The sequence below is a fragment of the Rhinoderma darwinii genome, chromosome 4 (genome assembly GCF_050947455.1).
Source record: "Rhinoderma darwinii isolate aRhiDar2 chromosome 4, aRhiDar2.hap1, whole genome shotgun sequence".
NCBI classification, from domain to species: Eukaryota; Metazoa; Chordata; class Amphibia; order Anura; family Rhinodermatidae; genus Rhinoderma; species Rhinoderma darwinii.
Window position 1 is genome coordinate 306,481,814 of NC_134690.1, and position 17,484 is coordinate 306,499,297.

Sequence of the window (17,484 nt, forward strand, 5' to 3'; positions counted from 1 at the left end):
ATATCCAAAGGGTGATAGACAGAGCAGGCCATCTATAGATGTTATAATCTGCATTACAATTGTATAACATAGGGCACAAACTTAGTAATAAACCTAGGCCCAGAGAAAGTCCCCAATGCCTCTTCTCTGCTCTTAGTTAAGTAACAATTTTGCCTTGAGTTGAGATTGCTAGTGACTTACTGCCTATATATCTATAGGCAACATGACAGTCTGCATAACTCAGCTGATTAGCTCAAAAATTTATTACCACCATATTGATGAGGAAATATTAAGTTTAGAAGGAGTCATGACATGTCCCAAGTCAGCTTGCTATATTAAAGGAGTTTTCCCATGATCGGACAACTGATGACCTATCCACAGGATAGGTCAGCAGTATATGATCAGGGCAGGTTCTACACTCGGACCATGCACCGATCAGCTGCTCCCGCTGCCTCCAGGCACCAGATGTTTTGAATGGTATGCAGTAGTTGGAGCGGGAAGCAGATGGCTCTGACCACTGCATAGCGGCATTTCTGCAGAACTGCAGCTCTGCTCCTATTCACTTGAATGGGAGCAGAGTTGCAGTACTGCAACTCGGCCGATATTCCGTGACCGGGCCATCTGCTTCCGTCATGGACGTCCGGTGCCCGAAGGCAGCCGGAGCAGCTGATCGGTGCAGGGTCTGGGTGTTGGACCCCTACCGATCGTATACTGATGACCACTCCAGTGGATAGGTCATCAGTTGTCTGGTTTGTAGAAAAGACCTTTGATCAAATTTTAGAAAACATAAATGTAGGAGAAAAACGTTTTTAATAACGAAACGTTAACAATTTTCTTTGTCTATTTGAATTTTTTCTGATGTTCTGTTTCTCATTAACATTAATGGATCACGTCGTTTCAAAAAGTAGTGGTGTATTCACACGATGTGGATGAGGTGCGGTTGAAACCCCATTAAAAAAAAGGGTTTTACCACGATTTGCTGCGGTTTTCGATGTGGTTTCGGTTTTTACAGTTGAAACATTTATGTAACATGTTTTACCTGTAAGAACCGCAACTGCATAAGGAAAACGCAGTAAAACGTACATATTTTTTATGTGGTTTCATCTACACTGCAACATCTAAATACTACACCCTAAAATTTGGGAAACTAATGACTGGCAGTTAAATGTCACTATCAAGCTTTATATGGGTTGATGCTGCACAGTGACAATTGACAAAATTTGTTTATCCACATCTAAGAATTTAAATTTGCATAGATTTTAGATGTCTAGTAAAACCAAAATACCTCTGCTCTTCTTATCACACAATGGGCAAATCCCCACACAATAAAATCCAACAAAGGCCAGTCAGACTCTTTAGAGTTAGGGTATGTTCACACAGCAGCGTCCGTTACGGCTGAAATTACGGTGCTGTTTTCAGGAGAAAACAGCACCGTAATTTCAGCCGTAATGGCATGTGCAGGCGTCTTTCCCTGCGTCCATTACGGACGTAATTGGAGCTGTTTTTCCATGGAAAATGGCTCAATTTACGTCTGAAGAAGTGACAGGCACCTCTTTGACGCGGGCATCTTTTTTACGCGCCGCCTTTCGACAGCGGCGCGTAAAAAAAATTACCATCGGCACAGAACATCGTAAAGCCCATTCAAATGAATTGACAGATGTTTGCCGACGCTTTTGGGCCGCATTTTCGGACGTAATTCGGGGCTAAAACGCCCGAATTACGTCCGTAAATAGTGTGTGTGAACCCAGCCTTATAGTTTTTGACCATCATTTTTAGAAATAAGATGACTGGTCAAGCAAGAGAAGTAGATTTTACTGAAATCTCCATTTTAGATTTTGGTTAACGTTACCCTTTACATATTAAAGAGGTTTCCTGCTGATAGACCGTAAGGGCAAATCGGCAGGATATTATAAAGAGCATATCGACAGGATAGTATATTAAATTTCAACCCTAATCCCAAGTGCACAGTCACTCTCCATTATAGTGAGTGGGAGATTTGGAAATATTTGCTTGTTAGGGGTCCCAGCGGTTTGATCCCCACCAGAAATGTATTTCAGATCCAATTCCCATGCTATATTGGTCTATCATAAGATATGCTAGGAAATAATGTTTCTATAGTGCCACAGTGACCAGCCACTTAACCTTAGAATGATCGTAAACCCCATCAGATGTTTCTACATTTTCAGTTTGTTTATATTTCATCCTAGTCAATGTGGATACCAACGAATCCAAGTTAAAAAATGTGCTTAGCCCTACCATAGATGGATGCAAAAGATCAATGTGGTGAATAAAAAATGGATGATGTTTGAACAACCATTGATTCTTATTAAGCTAGTCACACTGTGGATGAAATTCCTCAAATGCGAAGAGAAAGATAATAGAATGGCAACACTCATACAATACATCCTTGTGTTGTCCTCCTCTGTTAGTTTGTAAAAATTTGTATTCGGTTGTATGACATTGATTGGTGACAAACATTATGGTCACAATAACAAACATCACAGGGTTTGTCACCTAGCTTTCCTAGAATACTGTTAATTCTGCCTTGTTATGAAGTGATACCAGAATGATGGACGTATCATTGCATCAACTAACTAAATATGCCATTCAAGAGTCCGGTAAAGCTGGGAGACATCCCCTGTGGGAGCTGTAATGATGGCCAGATTTGTTGCCATGGATCTATCTTGAAAACAGATCTATGTAACTAATAAATAGTTAAGGAAAATTTTTTAGCTACATTTTTGAATAAAGTAATGTGACAAAGAATGTAATATTTAGTTGACCTTCAAGTTACTCAGTAGAATGGTTCAGTGCAGTTCTGAATCAAATAATTTCCGGGAAGTAGTAAATACCCATGCTACTGCTGTGTAGTCTCCAAACAGATGTAATTCATAGAAAGACACCACCAACAGTACTGGTTTAACATCAAGCAGGCATTTTTTTGGAAATAAATTCTAAAGTTAATACTGTTCCTATTTTATAAACTAGGAAAAAAAATCATGATCCAACGTTTAGAGCAGAAGGTGCATACCTCCTTAAAATAATAAAATTCCATACAATATACACAGACAGCCATTTGTATCAAGTTTGTACAAGTTAATTAAATAGAAAAATGAATAGTGTTTTGGTAGAAACTTTTGACACCATGGGTACGTGCCCTAATTTCACATTTCGCTGCCATTTTATCTGTATAACGTCATATAAGATATGACATCTGTATATGATATAAGATATTACATGATATAATTAGTCAAAATGGGTTCTAGGTCTAAATTTTCAAATGAATGAGCAGAGAATAATATTGTTAACTACGATTTTTAATTATATTACTCCAATAAAGATGGGAACAACGCTTCCTTTTTAACTTACAACTGGACTCAGCGCTGGATTACTTCCTCTGTTTTTTCCAATAATATTGTTAACTTCAGATGTCTTTCCACACTAGTACGTTACTGCAATTTCCACTCATTTCAATGGAGTGGTTGTCATGCATGTGCAGGCCCTTCTCTAATGAATCAGGGCGTGGAGAGCTGCGCGTTAGAAATAATGAAACCCCCCCTCCCCTTCGTGACCTTCTGACAACATCCCATCATTGAAATAACAATGCAACTATATGGGGAAGGGGCCGGCCTGAAACCGCATTCTCCTTATAGGTGAGGGACTAAGAGGTGGGATACAGACCTAAGCATTTATGGCATATCCTGTAGATTAGATAACGGGAATACCCCTCTAAATTGAGTGGCAAACCATTTATTTCTATAAAGCTCGAATGCGGAATGCCATAGAGGTTAAAGGGGTTACCCAACTTGTTGAAATTACCTGTCTGATTCTGCCACGGTCCATCTCTGACTACCCTCGCTTCTTGTTTTTAATGTGGTCTTCTGTATGGAGGGTAATAGCCCCACAGAGTGGTGACGTCACTACGGACATGACATCATTGTGGTATGAATCGCCTCACAGCTGTTGCCGTGGCTTGTTATTTTTACTTTTTGGGTCAATTAAAGCCAATTTTGACAAGTCGAAAAACGCTTTTAACCTTTGAACAATAAGGGAACCCCTAATTTACACTCTTAAAAACCTGCACTGTGCAGACTATGTAAATCCTGGGTCCTACAACACTACAGTGGGTCATTATTGTAAAAACTATATAGATTTTAAACAACAGATCTACTCTAATGTGGCAAGGACCCTCATTTAGAAATTAAACATCAAGAGCTTCTCAGTTTGGTATTGAGATTCTACTAAAACCGAACACTATGGTTTCTGCAAACATCAACAAAACACTGGGTTGGTAGAAATACCTCGAACGCAGAACTCATTGCTAAAGACATTTTTCTAACCTTCAGTACCTACCACCCCATTTTTAATGCATTCAAGTATTAAAAAATATTTTTAGTTGCAATTTTTGTCTGTGATTCTACAAACTGGAAAAAACAGGTCGATGAACCACATTGTTTACGGTTTTCAAAAAATAATATTATTATAAATAAGGCAGTTTTTCCATGTAATATTCTAACATCTATTGCACCAAACACAACAGAACATAACCGTCAACAGCCGCACTTCTATCATGACACAAAATGGCTCCTGTTCAACCATCAGAAATATTGCATGTAAAAAATAAAGAAAACGAGTGCCTTCTCGCAGGAAGTCATGGTTCTTTCCAGTTGAAATGATTTAATGTTTTTTTTTCTTCTTCTTCCCATTTGAGATATCTGTACTATTGAAACATTGCTTTATCCACTGCAGTTGAAATGTTCCCATGTCATCATCTAAGCTCATTTCAGACGCTGAGTCACATTAGCCAGAGCAACAGCAAAGGCTTGGACGGCTGAAAAGGGATATTGAAAGTCTAAAATGTAGGCATTGCCATCAATCCTTCCAAACTGCATTACCTGTCGAGAAGAAAAGAAACAGGCCGATTTATACATTAAGGATAACATTTTGAAAAAACATCTCAATTTCCACTACTTTATTATTATTATTAGAGACAGTTGCTATTGCTGAATTTTTTCTGTGCCATTACTCCATCTATCCTGACGTATAGTGAACGGACAAAGTTCTTTAAACAGTTTGTACATGGACAATGATCATACATGTTTGATGTATTAATCACTTGAAGGGGACCTATCAGCTTTTCTGACAAGTCTGTTTTAGTAAATATTGTATTATTTTTTCCTTCTTTTACTTCTTGTTTTGACCTAGAGGGAAGGGTGGGAGGTTGGGGGAGGGTAGGGCTATGATTGTACAGGGGTAGCCACAGTTGGGCGTGGGACGAAAACGGTTCACCTGTTTATTTATGGTGTGGGTAACACTGAAAAATTTAGTCGAATAGATCATGAAGACTACAGGGATATTTATTTGGCTAAAAAGCCATATATTTAGAGAAGTTCAGGGTTTTGGGGGCTGTGTAATTTAAAGTCGATACCGGTCATGGGGGGCAAGAAGTGGGAAGGGAGGTAGGGTTTAAAGAAAAATTGCTTGTCAAATATGTATGTTGTATTTTGTTCTTATAGTGTATGAAATTGTGTACAAAATTTTATATTGTATTGAATAACAACATATATAGTATTCTTCATTAAATAACAATGCTGGGACATCTTTTAGAGCTTAGAATTGTGTCATTCCTCTGTTGTTCCTCACAGAAATGTATAAATAAACAACTTGGTGTTACTATTCCCCTTGTCAATTGTATGTGTACCTACACACTTCGACACTGCCCAACTAGTGCTTACTGTGTCAGTGTGCAAAAGAACACATCCTATTTACAAGGGAAATGGTAACGCCCAGTTAGCAATTTATTCATGCATTGGCAGGAGGAATAATAAAGGGATGATAGAATACTAAGAAAAGATGCTCTAGCACTGTTTTTTTTAATGGTGACTACACTATTTACTAAAACAAATATGTTAGAAGAGTTACATTTAAATTGTAGGTTCAACATCACAACAATTTTATTTGAATTGTTCCATTGCATGAATGAAAGACAAAGCAAGTTGGAAAATCTTGCAAGTCTTGATTAAAAGTCTTCTATTGCTGTGTGTCTACAGCTTTTATGCAGATATATGTTTCTCCATGGTAACAGACTACAACAAACCCCAGGGTAGTCTGATCCTGCAGTCATACTCCATTACATCTGTCCCCTATTTCTACCTAACATACATTTTGTAGGTCAGAGAGACTTAGTGTATAGACGGCAATATGTCTACAGGATCAGATTACACAGGGATTGTTCATAGTCTGTTATCAACACATATAGGTTTCCATACGAACTGTAGACACAAAATTATTTTTAATTAGAACTAAAGTTTTTGATTAATCATCATTTATCTACCATATAATGCATAGAGATTTAAATAAATCATATTAATAGCAGGTGCTTTCAACCACAGACTTTAATGGTATGACCAATAGCAGCACATGGTTATAAATGGCATCTTTTAATTAAAAAATACTTTTTTCCCCCGACATAAAAATATAACCCATTTAAGGCTGGGTTCACACAGAGTTTTTTGCAGGCGGAAAATCTGCCTCAAAATTCCCATTGGAAGCGGCCATTGAGCACAACAGGCATAAAACGCAGCAAAATATGCTTTCTCTGCCTCCCATTGATGTCAATGGGAGGTCAGAGGTGTAATCGCGCGAAGATAGGGCATGTCCCTTCTTGCACCCGCGAGCCAGTTTTACCGCTCAATGGGAGGCATTTTCGGACGGTTTTTGCGGCACGGTTTCCGCGTCAAAAAACTAATTAAAAAACTCTGTGAACCTAGCCTAAAGGATATATATATATATATATATATACTTTTGATACCAATTTTTCATTGCTCCAGAAAAAAAATAAAGAAACTTTGCAAATAGTGTTGGCGCTATATAAATAAAAAATATTATTATTATTAATAAATAGTCCATTATAAAAATATCCTACAATCATGTGTTAATAGCTCTGATGCAGACCTATGTGTCTACATGATTATAGATTACAAAGTATACCTGCAGGGGCATAACAAGATAGAACTGGGCCCCATACCCCCATCTCTCCTCTTAGCTGCAGGCGGCCTGTCCCTGATCCCTTCAGGCTACCACATTAAGACATACTGTGCATACAAGGTGCAGACGCTGGGCCGGGCCAGGACGTTATATGTGACGCAGCACATGTCATCGCTGTGTGCTGCATTAGCATCAGGACCTTGTATGCGCCGTGGTGCGAACCTTTGCCAGGGGCCTGATGTGGCGACCTGAGGGGATCCAGGGAATACCACTTGCAGTCCCCCCCTTCCTTTCCAGGCCCATTCGCAACCTTTGCCACTGCGATTGTTACGCCATCAAAACCCTGTGTAGTAGACCAATCCTGCTGTCATGTGTTACTAATGTCCAACAGGCCCCATTCCTACGGTCTGTAGGTTAATGAAAAGAAAGAGGTAAGAGAATGGAGTGACATATGACTGCAGGTCTACAGTCTACACAGGAGCTGTAGACACATAACAGAATTAATTTTTTTAATCAAGGCAATTTTTCAAAGTTAGACGCATTGGAGCAATAAAAAAAGATTCAAAATTGCACATATACTAAAGCATTGCTTACGAAGAGTATGGAGTATGTAATAATATTTTTACAAGTCAGCATTTGAAAAGATAAATGTTTTCCCATACCTGTCTACCTTCCAGTTCTATTTGGAAATTTTTTGCAGATTCCTGAGTCACCCGACCTCCAAAGTCCAACTGGTAGACCTGTGTTGCCTCATTCCAAAGAGGCTGCTTATTGGCCATTACATATACAAATCCTTGACTTCCCAATCTGCCATCATCTTTATCATTTGCCTTCCGACACTTAAACTCATCTAGATCACTAGCTGTTCTGAGGTTCCTCTTGGTTTTCCATCCCTTTTTATTGCTCTGGCTCTGGTTCATCAGCTCATCTCCACTAATGAAGAGCTCCGGTTCACTTTCTGAACTATCTTGAAACTCATTTGTCTTATTTAGCTTCTTGGATTTTAGCTGATCTTTCTGACTTTTGACCTTCTTCTTTTCTCTTCCAAGCCGGGGGCTGGATATGAGGGAATTGAAATCACCCAAAGTCCTTGCTTCCTTCTTCACCTTGCCCTCAGTAATGGCCTGAACCTTTCCTTCTTCTGCCCTACTATCCAAACGCTTTCGGTTTTTCTTAGCAAATTTGTCTGTTCTCTGGGGTACGGGGCTCTCTGTTAAGGAAAGGACCTCCTGGAAATTATCAGCGGTTTCCACTATTACCTCAGCACCCACATTACTTTGGAGCTCAGGCTGAGGAGAGGATAAGACAGGTTTTTCTGGCAACAAATAAGGTTTTGGTGGAAGGGAAGCCTGTGAGCTTGGAACTGGGGGGCAAGCATTGTATGTGTTCCAAGGGTGCAGAGCTATTGCAGGAAGCGGCAAGCCATTGCAATTACTACTTCCTGGATACATGGGTGGCAAAGGGCAACAAGGTAGGCTGGGTGGATATGCTGGCTGTACTACTATAGAAGGCTCCTGTTGCACAAACTGTGCTGGAGCTAGAGCTTCCTTTGGGGAGCAAGGTTTTTGTACTTGTTGGAGAGGAGGTGGGACATTATAATCACCAGTATAAGGTATCCCGACACCATAATTTGATTGGAATGTTGAAATGGGGCTGGTAATTGACTTAGGGGAAATAAATGGCACACGTGACATATCTAAATGTTGACCCTGCCTAAGTATGAGGGGAGGTGGTCTCTTGGGAATTGGCAATGTGTTATGAGCTGTCCTTTCCTGTGGAACCCATACATCCTCACTTACCATTGGGTCCCATTGGTATGGTGGGGGACGTTTTATTGTAAATCCTGCATCAGCCAGGTTTATATGTCTGACTGGCTTTTCTACTTGGCAATGTTGGGAAACGGATTCATCTTCTGTAAAGGCAGAGTTGATATAGTCTGTCCTGTCTCTGCAACTTTCAGCAGGACTTAAAAGGTTATAAGAGGACTGAGATGCTAAAGGAGCTGTGCTGGCAGAGTGAACTATAACGGTACTCTGCTGTGGACCACAAGCTGAGGGTAGGTCAGGGCGAATATTTCCAGCACCAATGGTGCTAGTGCTCATATTGACATTATGATTACTGATGCTACTGCTGATAACTCCAGTGCTACTGCTACACTGGCTGCATGTGTACAATGCTGTTGGTGTCCTTTGTTGGTATTGTCCAGTCACAACGTTGCTTTTTGATTTAGGTGGATGTTGCAGTGTAGCCCTCTGGTTATCAGCCATTTGAGCCATTTTGAGAGCAGCTTCACGACTATTTCTCCGCAGAGTAGCATGGATGAGACTGTTGTCTATTCTTTGAGCTGCACTCCTGCTTTGAGCAAGCTGTGCTGCAATCTCAGGGTATGGTGGCGGATCTCCAGGGGGTATAGAATAGCGAGGAACAGTCAGCCTGTTCAGTGTGGCACTAGTGCAAGGTTGTTTAATCTTCTTTTCTGTTGCAGAAACTCTTAATGTTGCAGAGCTTCCTGGGCCTGGAAGTGTATAGGTATTTTGAGTGCACAGCATTCGAGCTCGTGGTCTGCACACTTCTTCGATATTGCCGCTGCTATCAAATGTTGTGATTCGTTCATACCCCAGTGGAGTCTGGAAATGGCCACTAGAAAACAGGGAAAAGTCTCCCTTTTTTAGGCAGAGGTCTAAAGGAGGTTGTGGGATTGGAGGTGGAGGGGCCGCTGAAGTTGGAGGAGCTGGGATTGTTCCTGGGTATGGAGGGGGAGGATTTAGTTTGTTCAACTGCATTTCCTGAACAGTAGTGAAAACAACAGCATCTCCTTCTGCAAACTGAGGAATTGTACGCATGGGCTTTGACTTTTGAGGATGTTCATGGTCCCGCTCGTTGTGGTCAATGGACATATGTACTGTACTTTGGGGTGGGTGAGGCAAAGGAGGCTGGGGAAGTTGCAACATGCGGCCCATTTCAACTCCACCAAATATTACTTGCCCTGGATTAGAATATCGATTCTGTGATGGATACTGAACAGTATTTTCTGTTGCATGATCTGGTGGTACTGGGGCTACCATTTGATTGGCCAGGACATCTAGTTGTACATTTTGATTGGCTAACAAAGACTGAACCAAGCCAATGCTTTGAGTCGGTGACATAGCCTGGGCAGAGCTATGGATAGGTGCAATGGGGATATTCACAGTGCAGGGTGGGTTATTTTCAGGTGCCCCAGAAGTTCCAGTTACTGAAAGAGAGGGAATAAAATAAAAAAAATCAAACCTTTTACTACATCACAATATCTTACTAAAGTAAGCAATGAGTTTCTTACAATATAAATAAAATGAATGTAAAAGTAAAATTATTTTCCCATTATTTAAAACAGGATATCAAACGTGCAAATTCATTACAAGATTTTCTAATACACTCAGTTTCTTGGCAGTACAGATGATCCACTTCTATACCCATTGATTTTACTTCCTCTATGCACGCTATTTAACCCCTTAATGACCCATGACGAAAATACACATGATGGACCAGGGGGGTGATATTTGGTGCGGGCTCACCCGCTGAGCCCGCTCCATACACCGAAGCTGTAAGCTCTGTATTACAGATGACACGCTGTTCTAACGATCGTGCTGTTCCTGGCCGTTTAACTAGTTAAATGCCGCGGTCAATAGCGGCCCCGGCATTTAAATCGTTAAGCGGGTCGGCCCCCTCCGACAACCCAATGCCCCCCGCAGCGGGATCGGGGTGTGCCTATGGCTGTCATGGCAGCCCGAGGGCCTAATAAAGGCCCCCAGGTCTGCCTTCTCTCTGCCTTTGCTAAGCCATGCCAGAGGAATGGCTTAGCAGAAGCCTGTAAAAACGACAATATACTGCAATACACTTGCATTGCAGTGTATTGTACCAGCGATCTAACAATCGCTGGTTCAAGTCCCCTAGGGGGAGTAATAAAATGTGTACAAAAAAAATACAAAAATATTAAATTTAAAAAAACAAAACCCTTTACCCATTTTTCCTCAAGCACAAAGTAAAAAATAAAAAAATTGGTATTGCCGCTTCTGTAACAGTTCGAACTATTACAATATACCATTATTTAACTCGCACGGTGAACGGCGTAAAAAAAAAAATAATTAAAAACGCCCGAATCATTGTTTTTTGGTCACCTTCGCGCTAAAAAAATTAAATAAAAAGTGATCAAAAAATCGTACACACAAAAAAACTGTTTCAAGAAAAACGACAGCTCGTCCCGCAAAAAATAAGCCCTCACACCGCTCAATCGACGGAAAAACAAAAAAGTTATGGCTCTCAGAATGTGGTGAAACAGAACAAGTTTTTTTGTTAACAAATAGGTTTTTCTTTGTAATAGTAAAATATATTAAAAAAAATATATAAATTTGGTATTACCGCAATCGTATTGAGACGCAGAATAAAGTTAAGTAGTTGTTTTTACCGCACGGTGAAAGCCGTAAAAACAAAACCCAAAAAACAATGGAGGAATTTAGTTTTCTTACAATCCCACCCCACAAATTAATTTTTTTCCATTTCCCAGTACATTATAAGGTACTTTAAATTGTGCCAATAGGAGCTACAGCTCCTCCTGCAAAAAATAAGCCTTCTTACCACTCTATTGACGGAAAAATAAAAACGTTATGGCTCTTGGAAGGCGGGGAGTGAAAAACTAAAACGTAAAAACTAAAAATGTCTGGGTCGTTAAAGGGTTAAAGAAAAAAACGTCCCAATCTTGCTTGTGCCTTCGCTTTTTTTGCCGACACCTTGCTTCCTAGATACTGATCGGATTTCCCTTTTCTTAAGCGGATCAGTTTATGTTTACTCTTTTGTGCTCCTACCTTACATTAACAACCCAGCTCGTCTTACCACTAGTATTGCCCAATGAATCTGCCTCCTCTCCTTTGGATACAAGTACAATTGTCCAAACTCATCTGACTCCGCTTAAGCCTAATGACAACCTCACTATCCAGCTTACGCACAAAGATAGTTTTTGCCTGCGGTCTTCACAATCTACCAGCATATTTTATCTGGGTCCAGTCACTTATAAGAGGCTACTCAAAAGGCTGCGACCTGCTAATCTCACGTGAAGGGGTCAGAGGTGATTACCCTAACTTCTTTTTTTATTCTGCGCCCCCACATCTATCCACGACTGATCCCTTAGTAAACTAAATAGATTCCCGTTATAAATCCTGCTGAACAGCTTCCTCCTGCCTACAATAAATCAGATTGAGTTAAATAGTATTATTGTAGTAAAGAAAATAATAAAAAAAAAAATAATTTGCAGCCTGTATTAATATATTTTTTCTTTTTTTAGGGTCCAAGATTTCAATATTTTTCCGTAGAGTGGGAGAATTCGGAGTATCTGTATGTGTTTTTGAAAATACTCACCTGGTAAATCATCTTCGTCTTCACTGAAAACATTTGTATTAAATACCGGCAAATTAATATAGTCCATGGAGATTTTTCGCACTTCGGGAAGGTAAATAGTCATCTGTCTTGGCTGGAGGTGCAGCAAACTCGTTTTATAAATAACTGTGGGATAGAGGAACAGCGTTAGTATGCATAATCGACAAAAAGAGAATGACACTTTATTAAAGGGATTTTCCATCATTTAATATTTGGTTAATACTTAGCATCTGCACATAAGTGATAACCATCCAGTTACAGAAATTTTAAGTAAAAGCACAAGAGCAAATAGGCAGGGGGTAAAACAGATACATTTGGTGGGCCAGGATAAATGTTACAAGTTTGGGGTATTGTACATCTGTGCATTCCCTGCTGTCCCCATACACAGATAACTGATGTAATGGCAAAACCCCATTAGGTCACTGTTATCATGCTTCATGTTTCTCTGCATGGTACCCAACTCTCTCTGCCACAAGCATTTGTTGCATGTGGATTTTGCCATAGATGTCAGTCTTTTGCTTTGCCATGGGAGAAATCCATGGCAAATTCAGAAGAATTCAGCAACCGATATTAATTTCATGTGGTATATCCACTGCAAAAGAAAGACACTGAACTATTTGGGCCTTAACCCCTTCCCTCTTTAGCCACTTTTGACCTTCCTGACAGAGCCTCATTTTTCAAATCTGACATGTGTCACTTTATGTGGTAATAACTCCGGAATGCTTTCAAGCGATTCTGAGATTGTTTTCTTGTGACACATTGCACTTTAAGATACTGGCAAAATTTGCTAGATATGTTCAGTATTTAATTGTGAAAAACACCAAAAATTAGCGAAAAATTGCAAAAATTAGCATTTTTCTCAATTTAAATGTATCTGCTTGTAAGACAGGCAGTTATAACACACAAAATTGTTGCTAATTAACATCACCCATATGTCTACTTTAGATTGGCATCGTTTTTTTGAACATCCTTTTATTTTTCTATGACCTCACAAGGCTTAGAACTTTAGCAGTAATTTCTCACATTTTCAAGAAAATGTGAAAAGGCTATTTTTACAGGGTCCAGTTCAGTTGTGAAGTGGTTTTGAGGTTCTTATATATTAGAAACCCCCAAAAAGTCACCCCATTTTAAAAACTTCACCCCTCAAAGTATTCAAAACAGCATTTAGAAAATGTCTTAACCCTTTACACATTTTACAGGAATTAAAGCAAAGTAGAGGTGAAATTTACAAATTTCATATTTTTTTGCAGAAATAAATTTTTAATACAATTTTTTTTATAACACAGAAGGTTTTACCAGAGAAATGCAACTCAATATTTGTTGCCCAGTTTCTGCAGTTTTAGGAAATATCCCACATGTGGCCGTAGCGTGCTACTGGAATGAAGCACCGGCCTCAGAAGCACTTTGGGGCCTTATTTTTGTTAGAATATATTTTAGGCACCATGACAGGTTTGAAGGGCTCTTGCTGTGCCAAAACAGTAAAAATCCCCCAAAAGTGACCCCATCTGGGAAACTAGACACCTCAAGGAAATTATCTAGGGGTGCAGTGAGCATTTTGACCGCACAGGTTTTTTACAGAAATTATTGGAAGTAGGCCGTGAAAATTAAAATCGACATTTCTTTAAAGAAAATGTAGGTTTAGCGTTTTTTTTTCTCATTTCCACAAGGACTAAAGGAGAAAAAGAACCGCAAAATTTGTAAAGCAATTTCTCCCGAGTAAAACAATACCCCACATGTGGTAATAAATGGATATTTGGACACACGGCAGGGCTTAGAAGGGAAAGAGCGCCATTTGGCTTTTGGAGCTCAAATTTAGCAGGAATGGTTTGAGAGGCCATGTCACATTTAGAAAGCCCCTGAGGGGACAAAACAGTGGAAACCCCCCACAAGTGACCCCATTTCGGAAACTACACCCATTGAGGAAATTATCTAGTGGTATAGTGAGCGTTTTGACCCCACAGGTTTTTTGCATAAATTATTGGAATTAGGCTGTGAAAATTATAATCGAAATTTTTTCAAAGAAAATGTAGGTTTAGCTAATTTTTTCTCATTTCCACAAGGACTGAAGGAGAAAAAACACCACAAAATTTGTAAAGCAATTTCTCCCGAGTAAAACAATACCCCACATGTGGTAATAAACGGCTGTTTGGACACACGGCAGGGCTTAGAAGGGAAAGAGCACTATTTGGCTTTTTGAGATCACATTTAGCAGGAATGGTTTGCGGAGGCCAGGTCACATTTGCAAAGCCCCTGAGGGGACAAAACAATGAAAACGCCCAAAAAGGGACGCCATTTAGGAAACTACACCTCTTGAGGAATTCATCTAGGGGTGTAGTAAGCATTTTGACCCCACAGATGTTTCATATAATTTATTAGAATTAGGCAGTGAAAATAAAAACAGTCCTTTTTCTTCAATAAGAAGTAGCTTTAGCGCAAATTTTTTCATTTTCTCAACAAATAAAGGAAAAAAAGAACCCAACATTTGTAAAGCAATTTCTCCCGAGTACAGCAATACCCCATATGTGGTCATAAACTGCTGTTTGGGCAAACGGCAGGGCTCAGAAGGGAAGGACCGCCATTTGGAGTGCAGATGTTGCTGGATTGGTTTCTGGGCGCCTGTGGGCCCAAAACAGTGGAAACCCCCCAGAAGTGACCCCATTTTGGAAACGACACCCCTCAATGCATTTACCAAGGAGTGTAGTAAGCATTTTAACCCTGCAGGTGTTTTGTAGAAATTAGTGTGCACTCGATGTTGCAGAGTGAAAATGGGATTTTTTTCCATAGATATGCCAATATGTGGTGCCCGGCTTGTGCCACCATAACAAGACAGCTCTCTAATTATTATGCGGTGTTTCCCGGTTTAAGAAACACCCTACATGTGGCCCTAATCTTTTGCCTGGACATATGACAGGGCTCAGGAGTGAAGAGTACCATGCGGAGTGGAGGCCTAATTTGGCGATTTACAAAGTATTGGTTCACAACTGCAGAGGCTCAGATGTGAAATAATAAAAAGAAACCCCTGAGAAGTGACCCCATTATGGAAACTGCACCCCTCAAGGCATTTATTAAGGGGTGTAGTGAGCATTTTCACCCCACAGGTCTTTTCCATAAATTAATGCACTGCGGATGGTGCAAATTAAAAATGTATATTTTTACCTAGATATGCCATTCAGTGGCAAATATGTCATGCCCAGCTTATGACCCTGGTGACACACACCCCAAAAATTGTTAAAAGGGTTCTCCCGGGTATGATGATGCCATATATGTTGAAGGAAACTGCTGTTTGGGCACGCTGTAGGGTTCAGAGCCGAGGGAGCACCATTTGGTTTTTGGAGAGCGGATTTTGCTTGGTACTATATTTGTTTGAGTATTGCTGGTGTTTCCATTTATAATGTGGGGGTACATGTAAGCGGGGCGGAGTATATAAGGGGCAGTCAGGTGGTATAATAATGGGGTAAAAAAATTAAATAATCCATAGATGTGTGTTACGCTGTGAAGCAATCCTTTTTGCACAGGCCGGTGTCGCACTGATAAATGGTGTAATTTCTTATCCCCCTTTTGGTCCACACTCCGCACCTTTGTAGTTTGGGGAATTTTGCTGGGAAAGTGTTGTCCTGGTATAATACGTGCACCGTCGCTTCCAGCGGATATGTTTGGGCACTCCCCTTCCTGGTTCCCTAATTTTAGGCCCTTGATAAATCGCCTCTTGAAACAGAAGAAATGTTCCCCTCGGGCACAACTGCATATTTTTTTTATTTCCTGACTTATTGGAGCCATAACTATTTTTATTTTTCATTGACGTAGCAGTATGAGGGCTGGTTTGTTGCGGGACGAGCTGTAGTTATTATTGGTACCATTTTGGGGTACATGTGACTTTTTGATCACCTTTTATCCTATTTTTTGGGATTCCAGGTAAACAAAAAAACGCAATTCTGGCACAGCTTTTTTCGGTTTTTTTATACAGCGTTCACCATGCGTTATAAACTACATGTTAACTTTATTCTGCGGGTCAGTACAATTCCGGCGATACCTATTTTATAGGACTTTTTTATGTTTTACAACTTTTTGCACAGTAAAATTACTTTTGTAAAAAGAATGTATTTTTTCTGTCGCCAAGTTGTGAGAACCATAACTTTTTAATTTTTTTGTCGACGGAGGTGTATGAGGGCTTGTTTTTTGCGGGACGAGCTATAGTTTTTATAGGTACCATTTTTGGATACGTGCGACTTTTTGATCACTTTTTATTCTAATATTTGTAGGGCAAAGTGACCAAAAAACAGAAACTCTGGTAAAGTTTTTTACGTTTTTTTTACGCTGTTCACCGCGTGCAATAAATAATATAATATTTTGATACCTCAGGTCGTTACGGTCGTGGCGATACCAAATACATATGGTTTATTATTATTTTTCAATAATAAAGGACTTGATAAGAGTAAAAGGGGGATTGTGTTTTATTTGATTACTTGAAACTTTTATTGTTTTCAAACTTTTTTTTACACTTTTTTTACACTTTTTCTCAAGTCCCACTAGGGGACTTGAAGGTCCAACGGTCAGATTTTTTTTTTTCTAATACATTGCACTACCTATGTAGTGCAATGTATTAGATCTGTCAGTCATTCACTGACAGCAAGCCGATTAGGCTTCGCCTCCCGGCGGGGCCTAAATCGGCTTCCGTAATGGCAGAGCAGGAGACCATTGTGATCAGCTCCTGACCCGGCGCCATCTTGCCGGCAGCTACGGAAGCCGATCAGGCTCTGCCGCCGGGCGGATCTTGACCGGCTTCGGTGCTAGGCAGACCGGGAGGCCAGTATTAGGCCTCCGGTTGCCATTGGAGCCACCGGAACCCCGGCAATTTCATTGCTGGGGTTCCGATGAGCTGCAAACACCTTAAGTGCAGCGATCGCGTTTGAGCGCTGCACTTAAGGGGTTAATGGCGGGGATCGAAGCCAATTTCGGTCCCCGCTGTTACAGTCGGATGTCAGCTGTAAGATACAGCTGAGATCCGACGATGATGGCACCGGCTCAGCTTCTGAGCCGGTGCCAAACATTTGGCGTAAGTATACGACATTTTGCGGGATGCACTGGCTTTCCATGACGTATATTTACGGCAAA

General features: G+C 40.3%; 1 protein-coding gene across 1 annotated transcript in view; it reads right to left on the reverse strand.

Annotated features, from left to right (window-relative positions):
• Window positions 1-3,280: 3,280 nt before the first annotated feature.
• Window positions 3,281-17,484, reverse strand: part of TULP4 (TUB like protein 4) — a 428,663-nt gene continuing 414,459 nt past the window's right edge. Inside the window, exons 13-15 of the mRNA XM_075862710.1 lie at window positions 12,355-12,498; window positions 7,629-10,198; window positions 3,281-4,874 (exon numbers count right to left, since the gene is read on the reverse strand). Of these exons, the coding sequence (XP_075718825.1) occupies window positions 4,758-4,874; window positions 7,629-10,198; window positions 12,355-12,498 (2,831 nt within the window). The 3' untranslated portion in view covers window positions 3,281-4,757. The remainder of the gene's footprint in view (window positions 4,875-7,628; window positions 10,199-12,354; window positions 12,499-17,484) is intronic.